This window comes from Onychomys torridus, chromosome 18 (assembly GCF_903995425.1).
Source record: "Onychomys torridus chromosome 18, mOncTor1.1, whole genome shotgun sequence".
In the NCBI taxonomy this organism is placed as follows: Eukaryota; Metazoa; Chordata; class Mammalia; order Rodentia; family Cricetidae; genus Onychomys; species Onychomys torridus.
In genome coordinates this window covers 32,678,226-32,696,663 of record NC_050460.1, presented here as the reverse complement: position 1 = coordinate 32,696,663, position 18,438 = coordinate 32,678,226, and the positions used below count along the sequence as shown (strand labels likewise).

General features: G+C 41.1%; 1 protein-coding gene across 6 annotated transcripts in view; it reads left to right on the top strand.

Moving 5' to 3' along the window:
* The window catches only part of Tsga10 (testis specific 10), a 104,734-nt gene that overhangs the window by 598 nt on the left and 85,698 nt on the right, over window positions 1–18,438 (top strand). For 2 of the 6 annotated variants that reach the window (XM_036167367.1, XM_036167369.1), the window contains exon 2: window positions 12,138–12,266. Coding sequence is in view for 2 of the 6 variants with exons in the window: in XM_036167362.1 (XP_036023255.1) it covers window positions 273–344; window positions 12,138–12,266; window positions 12,480–12,560 (282 nt within the window). In the remaining 4 variants the exon portion in view is untranslated. Of the gene's footprint in view, window positions 1–24; window positions 80–226; window positions 345–12,137; window positions 12,267–12,479; window positions 12,561–18,438 lie in introns of those variants that run through there. The other 4 variants (XM_036167362.1, XM_036167364.1, XM_036167365.1 and 1 more) reach the window with 4 other exon arrangements.

Sequence of the window (18,438 nt, the reverse complement as noted above, 5' to 3'; positions counted from 1 at the left end):
CGTGCGCACGGGGGCTGGGGGCGCGCCGGACGGAAGTGGAGCGGAGGCGCCGGGGAGGTGGAAGGAGAGCCCCCTTCAGGTACAGAGCGTGAGGGCGGGGCGTCGGCCAGGCGGGAGCTAACCGCTCCCGCCCTCTTCCCGCTGCGACCTGCTGAGTCTCCGCCTCCGCCGGGGCGGGGCCCACGGGATGGGAAGGAGGAGACAGGGGCGGGGGATGGAGGCCGGGGCCGGCCTGGAGCTCCCGCAGGGCGGGAGGCTCGTCAGTAGCCGGGATGAGCTCCGGGGAGGACGATGGCCCGGGAGGCCGGGGGAGGGCTCCAGAGCTCCAGGTAGAAGGCACGGAGGTGCGCCGGGCAAGAGGACAGCCACCCCGGGGCGGCTGCAAGAGGGTGGGGAGAGGTGTTGGGGTCTGACGGTGGCCCCGGGGTGGGCATCGCTGCGTGAGCGGCTGCTTTGCGGGCAGCCGGCCGGGTGGGAAGGTTTCCAGGAGCAAACCTTACTCTAGTTTCTGGGGAGCTAAGGATCGAGCCCAGTTCCTATGGTGACCGCTTCGCTTCCTGCCTCAGCTTGGTTGTTGGGAGACTGTTTGGCTTGGAGACACTGTGGAGTGAGACACTTGGAAGCTCAACCTGTCTTTTCCCTGGTCTCTCCAGTCTCATTATAGACTTGGAGGCAGGGGAAGGCAGAGATTGAGATTTTTGCATGGAAATCTCAGAATTTCTTTTAGAGCTTTGTTTGGAGGAAAGACAGGGTAGGCTGGCTTTTATCTGAAATGTTTTTAAAATCTCAAATAGGAGGCTGTGGTGCACTTGATACCTAAAAACGCCGAAGTATATCTAAATAAATATGTATTTGTATATATCCTTCAGTCAAGGATTTAGACTTTAAGAAAAGTTTGCACAAGTGACAGTGTTCTGTGTTTTATTACCCCCCATCGCAGATCTACGTGTCATGATATTCGTCGTTTTAAATTTATTCTAGTTTTCAGGATTTCGAGTACATTTTGTTCACATTCAGGAAATAAAGTCACAGTAATTTCAAAGTAGAAGAGGTTATTTGCTAGTATAAAGGGAAGTTATCGCATATAACTCTGCTTCAGGAACAAAACATAATTGTGTGATTTTAGTTGAGCAATGAATTAAATCCTTCCATCTTAATTATTGGGAAAGAGATAAGAAGATAAATATTACATCAATCAATATTCCTTTCAACCCTAAACCTTGATATTATTTAATGGCAGTTTCAAAAACTGTTTTGTTTTGTTTTTGAACTTTCCAAAGAAGAATCACTGTTGTAGTCCAGAATATAACCAGGCAAAGAAAGTCTCTGGATTCTGTTTTCTGTCTTCTGCCTTAGTTTGTTCGAAAATAATTGGATTTTAAGGTCCTCCACAAGTAGCAGCCATTAGAACAAGTGTTATTTATTCCCTCACAGATCACATGCCCTTCATTCCCCAGCTTGACAATGTTAGCCATTTCCCTGCTTTTCCTTATAGTTTCATCATCTTCTTATGCAAACCCACACCGTACAGTCTGCCTTGTTATGGCACTTTATATAAAGGGCATCATAACAGGTATTCTTCTGCTTCTTTACTCAACACTTCAAGGTTTATCTTTACTGCTTCTGGTTAGTTTGCTGGTTAGTATCCAGTTGTAAAAGTATACCACAATTTACAGTTGGTGGATAGTTTTAAAATTGTTTTTGGCAATACTCTTTGATGGGGTTATGGTTACTAAAATGTATGCCTCTCATGTTTTGAAGGGAGGCAATTTGAAAGGTAGTTCTTTTCCTTTTAGTTATACTGTTAGTCTAAGTCTTATATTACTAAACCCCTTTGGTCCAGAAAGGCCTTCAGAAAACAGCCAACCCCTTTCTTGTGTTTCTAAGAGGTCTTGATAAACATTACCTTTCCTAAGGCCATTGTTTCATGCTCACTGAAGAGATAAGTTGTTTCTTTACTCTAGAGACTGCATTGTAGAAAGGAGATGAGCTTTGGAGGTTGGATTGGAATGACTGGAAAGTTTTGTTTTGTTTTTTTTTTTCTTTTTTTTTTTTAACCTTAAGAAAAGTTTGTGGCTTTACTATTTTGTTTGAAGTAAATTCTCGAAACATACTATTTATTTTGTCATAATTATAAACACAACATTCATAATATTTTTGTACAGTTATCACATCGCCTGCTAGGTAATTCAAGCCTACCTTGAAGAGTGTGTAAATCTAAACTTCTGGAGAGAATCGTAATAAAAGAAAACAAAAACTTAACTCTAGTTTAGCTTTTGCAGAAGCAGTTTTCAGAATTGAATAGAAAACATTCCAGTATTTTCAATTATTGTATCAATATAATAAATAGACATTTGCAAAATACATAATATGTACCTCAGTTTGCTTTAGAGTATTGATACTTTGTGTGTTATGTGTGTGTTTGTGTATATGTTATATGCATGTGTATACTTGTGTGTGGAGGTCACAAGTTGACAAGGGTTTTTTCCCCTAATCCCTCTCTACCCAGTTTTTGAGGTAATGCCTCTCACTGAGCCTGGAGCTGGTCAATTTAGTGGTCTGACCTAACATCAAGTCCCAGTGACCGACCCTCCTGTCCATTGCATCTCTAGTACTAGGATTGCTGACACACACTCCATTGCTGTGCCTCCATTACATGACTTCTGTGATCTGAACTCTGGCCCTCATACTTGCAAGTACTTTTTTGACCCTGATGAATCATTTTTAACTATTTTTTTTAAAGTTAGATACAAAACAGTCTGTGGCATGATGACATTTCATACACATACCTTGTTGTATCTTGATCCTATATGCCTTCCTATCCTTCCCAACCATTTGATGATATATATTTTTTTAAAGATTTATTTATTTATTTATTACAAATACAGTGTCATCTGTCTACATGCCAGAAGAGGGCACCAGATGATTGTGATGGTTGTGAGCCATCATGTGGTTGCTGGGGATTGAACTAAGGACCTCTGGAAGAACAGCCAGTGCTCTTAACCTCTGAGCCATCTCTCCAGCCCTGATGATATATTTTTTAAAGGTTTATTTATTTATTATGTATACAGTGTTCTGCTTGCATGTATGCCTACAAACTGGAAGAGGGCACCAGACCTCATTACAGTGGTTGGGAGCCATCATGTGGTTGCTGGGAATTGAACTCAGGATCTCTGGAAGAGCAGCCAGTGCTCTTAACCTCTGAGCCATCTCTCCAGCCCCCATTTGATGATATTTTTAGACATAATGTTAACTTCTGTTTCACTGAAAAAAAATTAAAGTCCCACTAGATATGAAGTCCCTCAGATTTTTCACCCCTTGTTTAAAATTTCACTTATTTTTGCTTTTCCTACTCTTGTGTCAGAGTATAGCACATATTCTTTACCTGGATCTCATGTTCTTCACCCTTTCCCCCTTCACTAGTCATCATTAGTTTACATTTAATTGTTTCTCTACTGTAGGGCATCATCACTTGCAAAAGACTTTAGGGAATTCCTTTTCTTAAAAAAAAATTGTGTGTGTGTGTGTGTGCATGTGTGCATGTGTGCATGTGTGCATGTGTGTGCTTGTGCCTGTCTACTTGCTTGCCAGGGTATGCACATGCCGCAGTGCACATGTGGAGGTCAGAGGACAACTTGTGAGAGTTGGTTCTGTCCTTTCATTATGTGGGTCCTGGGGATCAAACTCAGGCACCAGGCTCAGACACAAGCGCCTTTATCAGTTAAGTCTTCTTACCGGCCCTGGCTTTGAGGCAAATACTGAAGTGATTGGTGTGTGCAGGTTGGACATCACTCATCAGAAATGCTTAGGATCGGAAGTGTTGCCATTTCAGAGTTTGGGGACTTAGGATATTGCATGCATGCACATGATACACCCAGGGATGGGGGCCAAATCTAAACAGGAGATGTGTTTGTGTTTCATATGAACTTAAGTACAGAGCTTGAAGGTCACTTTATGTAACTTTTGGTGCACTGGGTTTTTACTTTGGCCACTCTAGTGAGATCAGGTATGGAATTTTCCATTTGTAGCGTCATGTTGTTTCTCAGAAAGTTTTGGAATTGGGAGGATTTCAGTTTTGAATTTTCAGATTAAGGATGCTCAGCTATTACTTGCATTTCTTGAGAGACCCAGTATTTGATTCTGAAAGAGCTCTCTACAAAAGAATGAAGTATGCCTTTTTTCCTTTTGGCAGTGTACCTGCTACAACCTTAGTCTTCCTCTAACTTTTATTCTGTCTCTTTGACTCTTGCAATTATGCTGATTAAAAGCTTACATTTTATATTTTGATTTTTAATACTTATTCATTTATTAGTTCTCTTCGGATTTGCTTTCACCTCAACACAGAAACAGCTTTGTTTAATCAAAATTCATTATTTGAAAAATGTTTTATTAACTCTAAATATTTTATTGGGTAAATACAAATGTTTCATAAAGCAACTTTGTGGTGGACATTTTTCAAACATAGCAACCAGACACCAGCCTAGACATCTTGGAATTTATATTCCTGTGGAAGGAAATAGACAGTAGACAGGTGAACAAATAAAGAATATGATTTCAAGAAGTGATACGTGAAGATAGCCTAAGTGGAAAGTGATCAAGAGATAAAATAGTTCAGGAAGTCAGGGAAGAAAAGGCTCTCGTCTTCCAGAACAAAGAGCTGAGGTTGAGAAGATGTCAGCCAGGTAAAAAGCTGAGGAGAGAATGTTCCTGGTAGGGAAAATGGGAGAAAGCATGAAGTCAAATGGGAATGGAACATGCTTTAGTTCATTTGCTTTGCTGTAACAAAACACGGTGTGCTCTGTAGATTGTGAACAACAAATATTTAATCCTAATAGTTCTGGAGGCTGGAAATTCTAAGTTCATGGCAAAAAAAGATTTCATATCTGGTGGGGGCTTGTTTCCTGGTTCATAGATACCTTACTGTTGTTGCCTCACGGTGCAGAGTGTGAGAGAAATTTGAGGCCTTTTCTATAAGGGAAATTAATAAGTTCATAAGGGTAGTTTGTTTATATTTTGGTGCTAGGAATTGAACCCAGGGCTATAAGAATGCTAAGTGTGTGTTCTTCTACCAACAGGCCCCTCTACCTCTTATTATCATTATTCTGGGGACTAGGATTTATTCATATGAGATTGAGGGACATACAGTTTTTCAGGTCAGAGCAACACATTAAAGGAACAGAAAGCTAAACAGTAAAGCTGATTGATAGGTGAAGAAGAAAGTATTAGATCTTTAAAGAGAAGGCAAGACTTTTAGAAGTTAGGATTTATCCTAATTGCAGTAGAAAGCCGTTGGTGTGTTTTTGATCAGCTTCTCAACATTTTAAAGCGATTAACTGACTTTAGGGTGAAGAATAAGTTTTATGGAGCAAGGGGAGGAGCAGGAAGACCAGTAGGAAACTTGCAGGTGGGAGAGGGTGGCACCTGAGTCTAGGCACATGCATATAAAGTATGTAGAAATGGATGGATTTAGGAGATGCATTTTAACTTGTTGATATATTAGATGAGGGTCAAGAAAGAGAAAAGCCAAAGATGACTCTTCACTTTTTTTTTTTTACCTTGGGCATGTACACACTTGATGTTGGCTCAACATGAAGAAGATCTGGAACGAATGTGGGCAAGGTTAGGAACAAGGGGTAGATGAGGGATTTCAGAAGTTTGTTTCAGACATTGTACAATTGCTATGGCAGTGAATGTTCAATAAAAGTGACACAGTGGTAAGTGCTCTGATACAGGTATGTTCGTAAGTTTCAGGGAATGGAAAGTAGATTCTAAGCCTTTGGGGGCAAGTAAATGCAGGAACCCCTTTTTGCCTATGTTCTCATAGCATAGCTGAGTTTATAGTGATAGGGTGCTAATCATACTGTGCTATATACTTATTTATGTGCTCTGGACCTTGTAGATTAATTGAAAGTTGAACTTGTATGTTTTTTTTTTTTTTTTTTTGTTCTCCATTTGTTGTCCCTATACATGGGTATTGCTTTTTAGTATGACTATATAAAACTTTGGTGAATAGATATGAGTATTGCAATCTGATACCATGAACTAAAGCTGATTTTGTCTGTGTGTGTGTGTGTGTGTGTGTGTGTGTGTGTGTGTGTGAGAGAGAGAGAGAGAGAGAGAGAGAGAGAGAGAGAGAGAGAATGAGAATATATTTAAGAAATGTTCTAGTGAAAAGGTCAGTAGAATTTGATGGATGATTAGAAAATTGAATCAATGAGAGGAATAAATAGTGATAATAATAATGTTTAGTGCTAATTATATACCAGGCACTATTTTAAGTCTTTATACATATTACTTATATTCGTTTAACCCTTACACAATTTTATGAGGTATAGACCCTATTAGTATCATCCCTAGTTACTAGATGAAGAAGCCATCTCCAAAGAAATAGTGTGCTTAAGGTTATGCAATTAAGAAGTAATGGGCTGGGAGGTAGTGGTGCACCCTTTAATCCCAGCACTTAGGCAGAGGCAGGTGGATGTCTATGAGTTCAAGGCCAGCCTGGTCTACAAATCGAGGTCCAGGACAGACAAGGCTACACAGAGAAACCTTCTCTTGAAAAAAAAAATAGTAGTGGAACTAGGAGGAAGTCTCATATTAAAATCCGCTTATTGTGTGTTGTGTTACTTTCCAGTTGAGAATGAAGATTTCGCGTGTATTTTCCGAGGTCTGTACAAACATCAAATGCCATTCTGATGGATACTGATATTAGAGATCACTGGAATGTGGAAAGTACTCATATGGTATTATAGGTGTGGAAGCTAGCAGGTCAGGATGGTAACAGCTCTGCATGAAGTGCCAGACAGGCTTTTCCTAGGTAATTAGACTAGCCTAATATCTAATTTAGTAGAATCCACACTTGACTAGTCATTTTACTGAGGAGAATAAAGAAAAGTTTAGTTTGTTTAGCACACTGCTCTAAGACACCTTCCTGTTATGTAAAGAACTCTAGAGGCTGGAGAGATGGCTATGGTAAGGGCTTGAGTTTTGATCCTCAGAACTCGTATGTTCTAGTTAGATTTCTATTGATGTGACAAAAATACCATGACCAGAAGGGATTTGGGGAGAACAGGGCTTGTTTCTGCTTACAGTTTGTATTAGTACTTTTTTTGTTGCTGTGATAAAACACCACAAGATCATGATGGGGAACCCACAGAGACAGCTGACCCAAGCCAGTGGGAGCTCAAGGGCTCTGGACTGACAGCTGGGAAGCTGGTATGGGACTGAACTAGGCCCTCTGAATGTGGGTGGCAGGGTCTGTTTGTGGGGCCCCTGGCAGTGGGACTGGGATTTATCCCTGGTGCATGAACTGGCTTTTTGGAGCCCATTCCCTATGGAGGGATACTTTGCTCAGCTCTGATGCAGGAGGGAGCAGCTTGGTCCTGCCTCAATTTGATATACCAGGCTTTGTTGACACCCCACAGGAGGCCTTACCCTCTTTGAGGAGTGGAAGGGGGATGGGGTGGGGGGGAGGTGGGAGGGAGTAGGAGGAGGGGAGGGAGGACTGAACTTGGTATGTAAAGTGAAAAAAAAATTAAAAAGGAGACTTCCAAATCAACTCCTGCTGTACATCTTCCTTAATATTGTCTATATTCCAAGCTGTTTCCTAAATATTTTCTCTTTTCTCCTTGTAAATAAAAATCACAATGTGCAAATTAATTAATTACCCCCCCCCCAGAAAATAAAAACCACAACCAAGGCAACTTATAGAAGAAAGGGTTTATTTGGGGCTTACAGTTCCAGAGGGTTCGAGTTGATGACCACCATGGTGGGAAACATGGCTGCAGACAGGCATGAAGTATCTGATAGCTCATGTCCTGATCCATAAGCAGGAAACAGAGAGTGCATGGCAGAGACATGGAAACCTTAAGCTCACCTGCAGTGACACATCTCCTTTAACTAGGCTACTCTTCCTAATGTCAAATAGCTACCAACTGGGAACCTAGTATTCAAATGCCTGAGACTTATGGGGAACATCTCATCCAAACCACCACACAGTTGTAGTCTTGAAGAGAAATTGGGATAGGAACTCAAGGCAGGAACCTGGAAGCAGGAACTGATGCAGAGACTATGGAGCATGTTGCTTACTGGCTTGCTCCTCATGGCTTACTCAGGCCACTTTCTTATACCACCTAAGATCTCCTGCCCAAGAGTGGTACCACCCACAGGGTCTGGATCCTCCCACATCAATCATGAATCCAGAAAATGCTCTACAGACTTGCCTACAAGCCAGTCCGATGGAAGCATTTTCTCAGTGCCCTCTTCTCAGTATGACCTTGGCTTGTGTCAAGTTGGACAAAAACTAACCAGCATGCCATGTAAAGCTAGATGGTAGCAAGCATCTGTAATTGCAGAGATCTTGCGCAAGGATGGGTGGTGGAGAACCCTGGAAGCTTATGGGTCAGCTAGCCTGGCATATGCAGCAACAGACAAGTGAACCTGTCTAAAACAAGATGAAAAGGCTAGAGCTCACACACACACACACACACACACACACACACACACACACACACACACACACAGTGGTGGCAGGGAGGAGGAGACTGACTCTCAGAAGACTGGTGGAGACAACTTTTTAGACATTGCTTATTTTTGAGGTTCAAGTAAATGTGTAAGGAAGACATATAGAAAACATGAGTATTTACCTAAATTGTGCTATAATAAGTATGTGTATATGTATGTATGTATGTATGTGTATATATATATATATATATATATATATATATATATATTTGATGACATCATCCTTATAGCATAAAAAAACAGAATTGATCTTGAGAATAAGATCTTGAGTTCAAACTGAGCCTTAAAATGTTAGTGAAGAAGAGTGTTTCTAGGTGTATGTATTAAGAATTTGTAGAATAGTTCTTGGAGGTGTTAATCAGGTGATAAAGTTCTCAAAGTGGAAGGGAACAAATTATGAAGAACTTTGCATGTTGGGCAAAAATAGATCTTGGCAATCTGAAGTGTAGTGGAAAGCCAATAAGGACTGCAGGGAAGCTTTTTCGAATTGCAGGATCTCAGGTGTACTGTGAATGAGATTCTGCATGTAAACAACACTCCTCTGTAATTCATATGTTCACCAAAATTTAAAAATTAATTGCCAAAATGAAAAGTTATTTATTCTGCTTTCCTGAGTCAAATGTTTGTAACTAGGAGCACACTTCTCAACAGAAACTGTGTGAGCAGTGGTCGGATTTTTATATAGCTCCTAAAGTTTTAAGTAGTCTGTGAGATTTATGCTGACATTCCAGGTGGGCAGTAGCTAGAGATGCAGAGAAATGAACTCTCTGTCTTATTTAGGGAAGGAAAAGGAAATAGATTCACCAACCTACTTCGATGCCAGGCTGCACAGGGTATACTCAAACTAGTCAGTGGGGATATCTTGATTTTATAATTTCCTCAGAGAAAACCTTTCCTTGGAGAACAACAGCTGTGTTGAAGGAAAGGTCTAGGATGTTCTTAGAAAATTCTCACTTATCATGATGATTGACTTGATTCAGGAAGAGAATACTACTTTTCTAAATGACATAATTTCTTAGATATATTGATTGCTAAGTAAAAACACAGTGGAGTAGTGGGGTTACTATGCTAACCTGGAAAACTTAGATGTGCATTAGATGTACACTAGTTAATATACACTTGTACATTAGATGTACAAGTACATCTGTATGATAAATTCCTAGAAATGAAATTATTTGAATAGAAGCTATATGTATACTTTTAGTGTTAATAGATTTTGCATAATTGCTTTCCATAAACAATCATCGTATACTACTACAAATGATGTATAGGTATGATAAGTTAAATATCTAACATTTGAGTCTGGGGAAATGGATCAGTGGATAAGAGTGCTTGCTGTACAGGCATGAGGACTAGAGTTTGAATCCCTGGCACTATGCCAGTAACCAGGCATGAATGCACATGCCCAGAACCCTAGCATAGGAGAATGGAGACAAGTAGATCTCAGTGGTTCTCTGACCAGACAATCTAGCTGAAATGGTTGGCTTCCAGTTCAGTAAGAGACCTGTCTCAAGATAATAAGGTGGAGAGTGATCTCAATATCTTGCTCTGGTCTCTGCATTTGTACAGTCATGTATATATAAAACACACACACACACACACACACACACACACACACACACATCCAATTTATTGGCTTTTGTCAAGGTGGTGGTTAAAAGTGGGTCCTCAGTATTATTTTAATTCATATCACATCTCACTAAAGTAGTGGTTCTCAACCTTCCTAATGCGGCAACCCTTTAATCCTCTTCCTCATGGTGTGGTGACCCCCAACCATAAAATTGTTTTGTTGCTACTTCATAACCATAATTTTGCTACTGTTATTAATCATAATGTAAATATCTGATATGCAGGATGTCTATATGCAGGTTGAGAACCACTGCTCTAAAAGGTATTGTTGAATGTTTCTGTAAATATTCATATTATTTTTCTAATTTTTCTGTTAGAATATTTCTTTTGCCTTTTTACTTATAGAAATTGTAAATGTTTTAGAGAAAGTATCCTCTATGGATGGCTAGCAAACTTTGTGTTACTATACAATGGCAATAATAGCTAACGTGTTACTGATGGCTACCATATTTGACAGAGGTAGACTCTTATTTGCTACCAACTCATGTTTCTTCAGGAAAGTGATAGGATAGGGCATGAATCTTTAAAAAGCATACTCACTATCATAGTTTTATTTGGAAAACATAAAATTATTTTCTTGTCATCTTTTCTTTTCCTTTTTTAATTTTTGGGATTATATTTAAATTACAATCCTTCTCCCTTCCCTTTCCTCCCTCCAAAGTCTCCCATATTTCCTGCCCAGCTCTCCTTCAAATTCAGTCTCTTTATTCATCAATTGCTATTACATGCTATTAAAGTTAGTATATTCCTAACTTTTTTTTTTCTGCCGGAGCTGAGGACCGAACCCAGGGCCTTGCACTTGCTAGGCAAGCGCTCTACCACTGAGCTAAATCCCCAACCCCGTATATTCCTAACTTTAACCTGTTGAGTCCATATAATGTTACTTGTATATATGTCTTCAGGACTGATAGTTTGCCACTGGACAACTATTGTTGGCTCTTCTCTAGGGAACACCACCTCTCCTGTTCCCAGCTTTACTCAGTTGCCTATATTTCTGTGTAGTGTTGAGACCGCATGGGCTTTTCCCTGTCCAATTTGACGTTTGTTGGTGTCATCCTTGTTCAGCTCACTCTTGGGTGGTCATGTTGGTGAGACTTTATGGGTGTGACTTCTGATGTTACTAGGAGACACGATCTCAGCAAACTGCTGATCTTCTGGCTCTTACAGTCTTTCTGACCCTTCCTCTGCAATGTGTGGGAATGTTTTGTAGATTTATCCATTGGGACTGGGCTCCACAACTCTGCATATTGATTGGTTGTGCTTTTCTGTAGTATCTCCATCGGCTGTAAAGAGAAGTTTCCTTGATGAGGGGTAAGGACTACACATATCTGTAGCTATAAGGAGAAATGTTTACAGATTATTGTGAGGGATTATGTTGGTTTAGTAAATTAGTAGTAGATTAGTAGAATGAGCAGATTCTCCTCCAATAAACATGATTTCACTAGCATTGATTAGTTATCTAGGTTTCCAGTACCAAGGATAGTACCTCTCTTGTTGAACAGGTCTTTTGTTTTGTTTTTAAAGGTGTGTGTGTGTGTGTGTGTGTGTGTGTGTGTGTGTGTGTGTGTGTGAAAGAGAGAGAGAGAGAGAGAGAGAGAGAGAGAGAGAGACAGAGAGACAGAGAGACAGAGAGTACATGTGTGCATGGGTACACACAGAAGCTAGAAGGAGATATCAGATCAGAACCCTTGGCGCTGGAGGCATTTGTGAGCTTCTCCCCTCAATGTGAATGCTGGGATCTGAGCTCCAGTCCTCTGATTAAGCACTCTGAACTGCTGAACATCTCACTATCCCTACGCTTTATACTATAGATTTTTAAGAAACATAGCTTGGTATCCTCTGCTTTACTGGTGGGAAAGTTAAAAACAATATAAAGTATGAGAATGAAATAGAATGTTAACAAATTTCAAAACTTGCTGATGTAAAAAGTCACAGCTTTGTTTTAAATGGAGTGCCTCTCCATTATTTTTCATTCTTCCTGCTAGGTTACCACCAAAGAACATCAGTTTGGTCTCGGGGCTCCAGTTTCTGAAGCTGGAAAAAACCAGAATACTCTCCAACTAGAACAAGAAGTGAGAACCCAAGATAGATTCATCTCTACACTGAAATTACAGGTTAGTCCTAGTTTAATAAATACTTCTCTTAATTAATTTGGGATGTGGATATATTTTAAAATAAGAAAATTGAGGGCAAATAATTACTAATTCAGAGCTTGTTTAAATCTAAAGATTCTAAAATTCAGTTTTTATTACCACTTTGATATAATAGATTCAGAGTTAGTGAGAAAACTATGTGGTGTTGTTTTTTGTTTGTTTGTTTATTTTAAGACAGGCTCTTGCTATGGAGACCAGATTGGCTTCCAACTCAGCAATACTTTTGTGTCAGCGCTGCAAATTCTGAGGTTACAGGTATGAGGCCATACCAGGCGGATCAGCTGGTTTTTTAATGCAAAATCTTACTTAGCTATTTCCAACCATGTGAAATAGCATTTACATTGCTGTTAAAATAACAAGTGGTTACATAATTATGACACTTAGCTAGCAAATGACAAACAGGAGTTCTCTGAACTTCCAAGTCAGGAGGGATTTGAAAATAGTGCTCTGCACTACAGGTTTGGGATAATCTGTTCTCATGGTACCTGGCACATGGTACAATAAAGGCTGTTAAAACAGACCTTCTAGGGGCTGGAGATGTAGCCCAGTTGGACCAGTACTTGCCTAGCATGCACAGAGCCCTGGATTTGATCCCCAGCACCACATAAACTGAGCACCGAGAACAGGCCTGTTATCCTAGCACTCAGGAGGTAGAGGCAGGAGGATCAGACATTCAAGGTAATCCTTAGGCTTCACAGTGAGTTTGAGGCCAGCCAGGGCTACATGAGAATCTGTCTGGGGTAGGAAAGCGGGGACTTTGGGGAAGATATAGTAGACTTACCATTTCATTTCCTTTTCCTTCTGTTAAATACAGTTTCAAACTGTGAACAGTAGATATAAAACAGTATACCACTTTTTTCCTTTTACTAAACATAGATTCTTTTCTCATACAGTGTAATCTAAATACAGTTTTCCCTCCCTCTACTGCTCCCAGTGCCTCCCCATCTCCTCTCCTATCCAGATCCATCCCCTTTCTGTCTCATTAGAAAAGAACACACTTCTAAGAGTTAGCAAGAAAACACAACAAAGTAAAATATAATAAGCTAAAACAAAAACCATCTTTATCTTGTTGGACGAGACGAACTAACAGAAAAATAAAAGAGCTCCAAGAGCTGGCACAAGAATCAGAGACCTACTCATTCACACACTCAGGAGCCCCTGAAAGTGCTAAACTGGAAGCTGTAGGCTATGTGCAGGGGACCTGGTGCAGACCCATGCAGGCCCTGTGCTTGCTGCTTCAGTCTCCGTGAGCTCGTATGAGCTTTACTCAGGTTTTTTAAGAGGGCCTTCTTCTCCTGTTGTTCTCCATCCCCTTTATCTTCCCTACTTATTCTGCCTCCTCTTCTTTGGGATTCCCTGAGTTCTGAGGGGAGGGATTTGATGGAAACATCTTGTTTAGAGCTCTCGGTGTGTGTAATGTCTGGCTGTGGGTCTGTGTATTTGCTCCCATCTGCTACAGGAACCATAGGAAGCCTCTCTGATGGTAGTTGAATAAGATGCCAATGTGAGTATAGCAGAATATCATTAGGAGTCATTTTATTGTTACTTTCCACTGTACTAGATTTCCATACCACTCCTCAGATGTCCTTCAGTTCTAGCTGTCTCTCCCCTCATTCGCTCCCACAATCCCATCTCTCCTCTTCCTCCCCACCTGATCCTCCTGCCTCATGCTCTTCTCCCATATCCCCCTTTCCTGCTTCAGTCCACCCATAAAACCTCTTCTGTTTCTCTGTCCCAGGGAGATCCATGTGCCCCCCCCAGACCTTCCTTTATGCCTGTCCTCTCTAGGACTATGGATTATAGCTTAATTATTATTTGTTTAATGGCTACTATCTAGATATAGACAAATATGTAAAGTGTAGACACAAGAATAAAGACTAGTTAGGGACCCTCAACACAAAAAGAACAGCATGTTTTAGTTCTTATATTTTCTCTTCCTCAGTATATTCTAGGGAGACTTGTAGGCTAGCAACTTGAAGTGACAGTAGGGACATGCAAAAAGGACCCCAGAAAAGCACAAGGCAGATGACTTTAAGATAATAACTGCCTGTCCAAACAAGCAGATTAAAAGAACACGATAGACCTTCTCTGCCAGCATAAGCCAGAGAGAGTCTAGACTATAATCCTTGCCAGGCTGTGACAAGGAGCCTCAGTTGTGCCTCTTCTTGACCTCATTTCCTACCTCTGCCCCTAACAAGAGTAGTATCAAAGAAAACTGAGTAGGGAACCAAGCCTTACCTCCCATCAGGGAGTGGAGAGGTACATAGTCTTCTGATGTCAGTAGAGACCACAGAGGGCACCCAGACATCTGCTTTTACCCTACAGTAAGAAGCACCCTTAATGCTAGTAGGGTATCAGAGGAGACAGAGCAGAGTCAGGACTTTACTTCTCCTAACAAGGCCTCTCTCCTAATTTGAATCTGAATTGTTCCCCACAGGCTCTTTTTTTAGTGGTCAGTCTTCAGCTTGTGGTGCTGTTTTAGGAGGTGGAGACTTTAGGAGGTGGGGCCTGGCTGGTGGAAGTAGCTCCCTGGGGATTGGCCTTTGAAGGATATGCCTGCCCATGGTTCCAGTCTGCACTCTGTTTCCTGGTCCACCAATATGTGAACCAGCCCATTCTGCTTGTGTCAGAACATTTGAGTAAGACTGAATTAAAAGGTAATGAACTAATCTATTTGGTGGAGGAGATTTCAAATGTTCTTGTTTTTGTGGTGGTGGGAATCAAACCAGGGCCTTGCACATGTTAGGCAAGCTTTCTATTCCTTGAGACATAGCTCCAGATCTTAGAAGAGGAAATTTCAAGACTGCATAGTAACCAGGCTATGATTATTGCGCTCAGGCAGCTTTTTTTTTTTTTTTTTTTCTCTTCAGTTTTAGTTTTTTTGAGACAGGGTTTCTTTCTTCTCTGTGTAACTGCCCTGGCTGTCCTGAAATTCCCTTTGTAGACCAGCTAGCCTCAACTCTCAGAGATCTGCCTGCCTCTGCCTAACGAGTTTTGGGGTTAGAGGCATGTACTACCACCACCAGGCTGCACCCAGGCTGCTTTTAGAGAGGTGAAGGAAGTAAAACAAAGATGTAAAAAACATGCAGTTTGGGAGCATGCAATGTGATTAAAACTGCCACAAAAGCAAGGGTGAACCCAGAGATTAGCGTGATTGAGGAGAATCCTTTCACTTTGCACTGCGACAATAGGAAAGGTGCCTTGAGGGTGAGACCCAACTCATGAAAGGCTGCAGGATGTAAAACTGAGAGGATTTGCTTTAACAGAGTCTCAGGGATGTCCTTTTAAACAAGGCAGCCTAGGGAGGGCTTTCAGTGCACAGGCACTCAAAGGCTACTCAAGCTGTGGTCCTTTGGGTGCCAGTTCTTGAGCTTGCGACAGGACATGACATCATCTACATAATACTAATTTTGCAGGCAGGCAGAATGAAGGAGTTCTAGTTAACTTGGAGACTTGCACCAATGTTTTTTTAACAAAAGTCTGGGAAGCCAGGCAGTGTAGAGCAGGATCAGGTTCCCTGCAGGGAGTCCTTCAGTGGACTTTGCACGAAGCTTAAAGGATAAAACCGAGTTGCGGTAGAGAACTCAGGATGTGGAGATGTGAAGACATGAGCTATCTGCTGAGGAAAGCCGCAGCACCAAGTAGATTTTGCCCACAGAGAGTCCTTGTGCACTACAGGCTACAGGGCATAGGAGCAGAGCTACCTAAGCCCATTGGAGCTTACAGTGTGTTACGCTTATACCAGATTCCAGGTATGGAGGGCTTTAACCTTCCTCTTCTGAAGTACTTGTGTCATGAATGAGTAAAAGCAGTTTCTTATCGGACAGAAGCAGGGTATTCATGTATTTATTGATGATCCATTAGCTTTACTTCCACTTAACAATAAATTGAACACTGTGTACAGAATACATAATTTGTGATGCATAAAGGAGTTCTTTATGTTGCTTAGAAGTCAATGGAAAGGACAGGTAAATAAATTATTTTTGTGCATTTATAAAATACTAAGATAGGGCTGAGAAGTTAACTCGGTCAATGAATTGCTTATACAAAGAACTGATTTTATACCACAGAACCTGTGTAACAAAGCTAGGTATGGTAGGGTTTGCTTGTAATCCAGCTCTGGGGAGGTGGGCCCAGGCATATCCCTGGGTTTCTCTGGCCATTGAGAGACCCTGTCTTTTAAAAAGCTAAAGTGTCGGGGCCCTGGTGGTGCACACCTTTAATCCCATCACTTAGCAGGCAGAGGCAGATGAATCTCTGAGTTTGAGGCCAGCCTGGTTTACGAGTGAGTTCCAGGATGGCCAGGGCTACACAGAGAAACCCTGTCCTGAAAAACCTAAAAAGAAAAAAGCCGAAGTGTATAGTGCCTAAGGAATGATACTTGAGGTTGTTTTCAGCCTGCACACACATGAACACATGCACACCACACATATTCACAGCCTGAAGTGGGGATTGCTGAGGAGATAGCTTAGTAGGTAGAGGGTTTGCTATTTAAGTGTGAGAGATTAAATTCAGATTCCCAGCACTCTTGTAAATACCTGGTAGGCTGGCTGCTTTCCAGCAGCTGTGGTACTCAGGAGGTACAGACAGGATCTCAGGAGTCAGCTGACTAGCTAGTTGAGGCAAATCTGGGAGTACTGAGTTAAATTGAAGGACCCAGCCTCAGTATATAAGGTGGGGAGCTATCAAAGAAAACACTCTTTATTAATGCCTGTCCTGTCCTTCACAGGCATACACATGTGCACATTTACCCTTCCACCCCTGTCAGTCTAGGCGCGCACACACACACACACACACACACACACACACACACACACACACACACACACACACAGCACAACTGTGAAGACAGATGAATACTCTGGCTTATTTCAAAATGGCATACTGTTGATCAAAGTAGCTGAGAGAAGACAGGTAGGGAAAATAAATTTGGTATGGCAATTTGAATGTGAAATGTCTTCCACAGGCTGAAAGTATTTGGGCACCTGGTCCCTACCTGGTGGCCCTGTTTGGGAAGTTGGGAAACCTTTGAGAGATGGGCTTGGGTTTTGAAAGTGAGTGACTAGGGTTAAACCCACCTGAGTGCTCTGCCTCTTGGGATGGCCTTAATGTGAAGAACTCTGCCACATCTTTCCTAGATCCTCAGAAACTGTGGTCCCAAATCTTCATTTCCACCCTTAAGTCGCTTCTCTCAGGTATTTTGTCAGTGACTGGAAAACCTGGTATGAGAATGATGAACAGATAGTTTAGCACAAGGTTTATGTTCAGGTTGCTGCAAGGTGGGCTGCACATTTGCTTTAAAGAAAGCAGAAAGAAAGTGTTAACTACTCTTTGGCTAGTGGGCCAAGAACAAACCAGCTTACCAAAGGAAAAGTACGTTCTCCTACAGTTGAGGCCTAAGGAATCTTCCTGAGGCATCTCCTGAGGAGGAGATTATATTTTGTGACACACAAAATATAACACTGCAACAGTTCCCCTAAAATGTTCTAAAGCAGTCCTGGAAGAGTCTTCTAGTGTGTCTGCAGCAGAGGTGCATACACTGGTGATGTGGAAACCAGGCTGGACAGATAGAAGGGCTGGTGTCACAAATGACACCTTGGTATCACATTCTCAGTGACATGAGTGACTTCCACTTTACATTTTCAGAGATTTTTTTTGAAATTAAAATAACTCAATTTTTATAGCTATAAGCACTATTTAAAGCAACTTAATATATATTCTAATTTCATATGTACACTCAGACATTCAGAGAACTTTCTTTTTTAATTGGTGTATGGTAGTAGGCAAAGAGAAGAATAGGAGAAACTTCTGCAATTCAGGCCAGTCATGATAAAAGATTGAACTAGGGAAATATTTTGTACTTTTGTTAAAAAATTCATTGTTGTTTGTTTCCTGGTTTTGATAATTCAGATTTTAAATCTTACAAGTTAGTATGCTTTACAAAGTGCCACAGCAAAAGTTGAATTACTATAACCATAATGACTTCTTACACTTCTTAATGTGATTTATTCAAAGTAATAAATGTCATTGTAGCATATTTAGTTAAAATAATTCATTGTTAGCTGGGTGGTGATGGTGAACACCTTTAACCCCAGCACTTGGGAGGCAGAGGTAGGCAGATCTATGTGAGTTT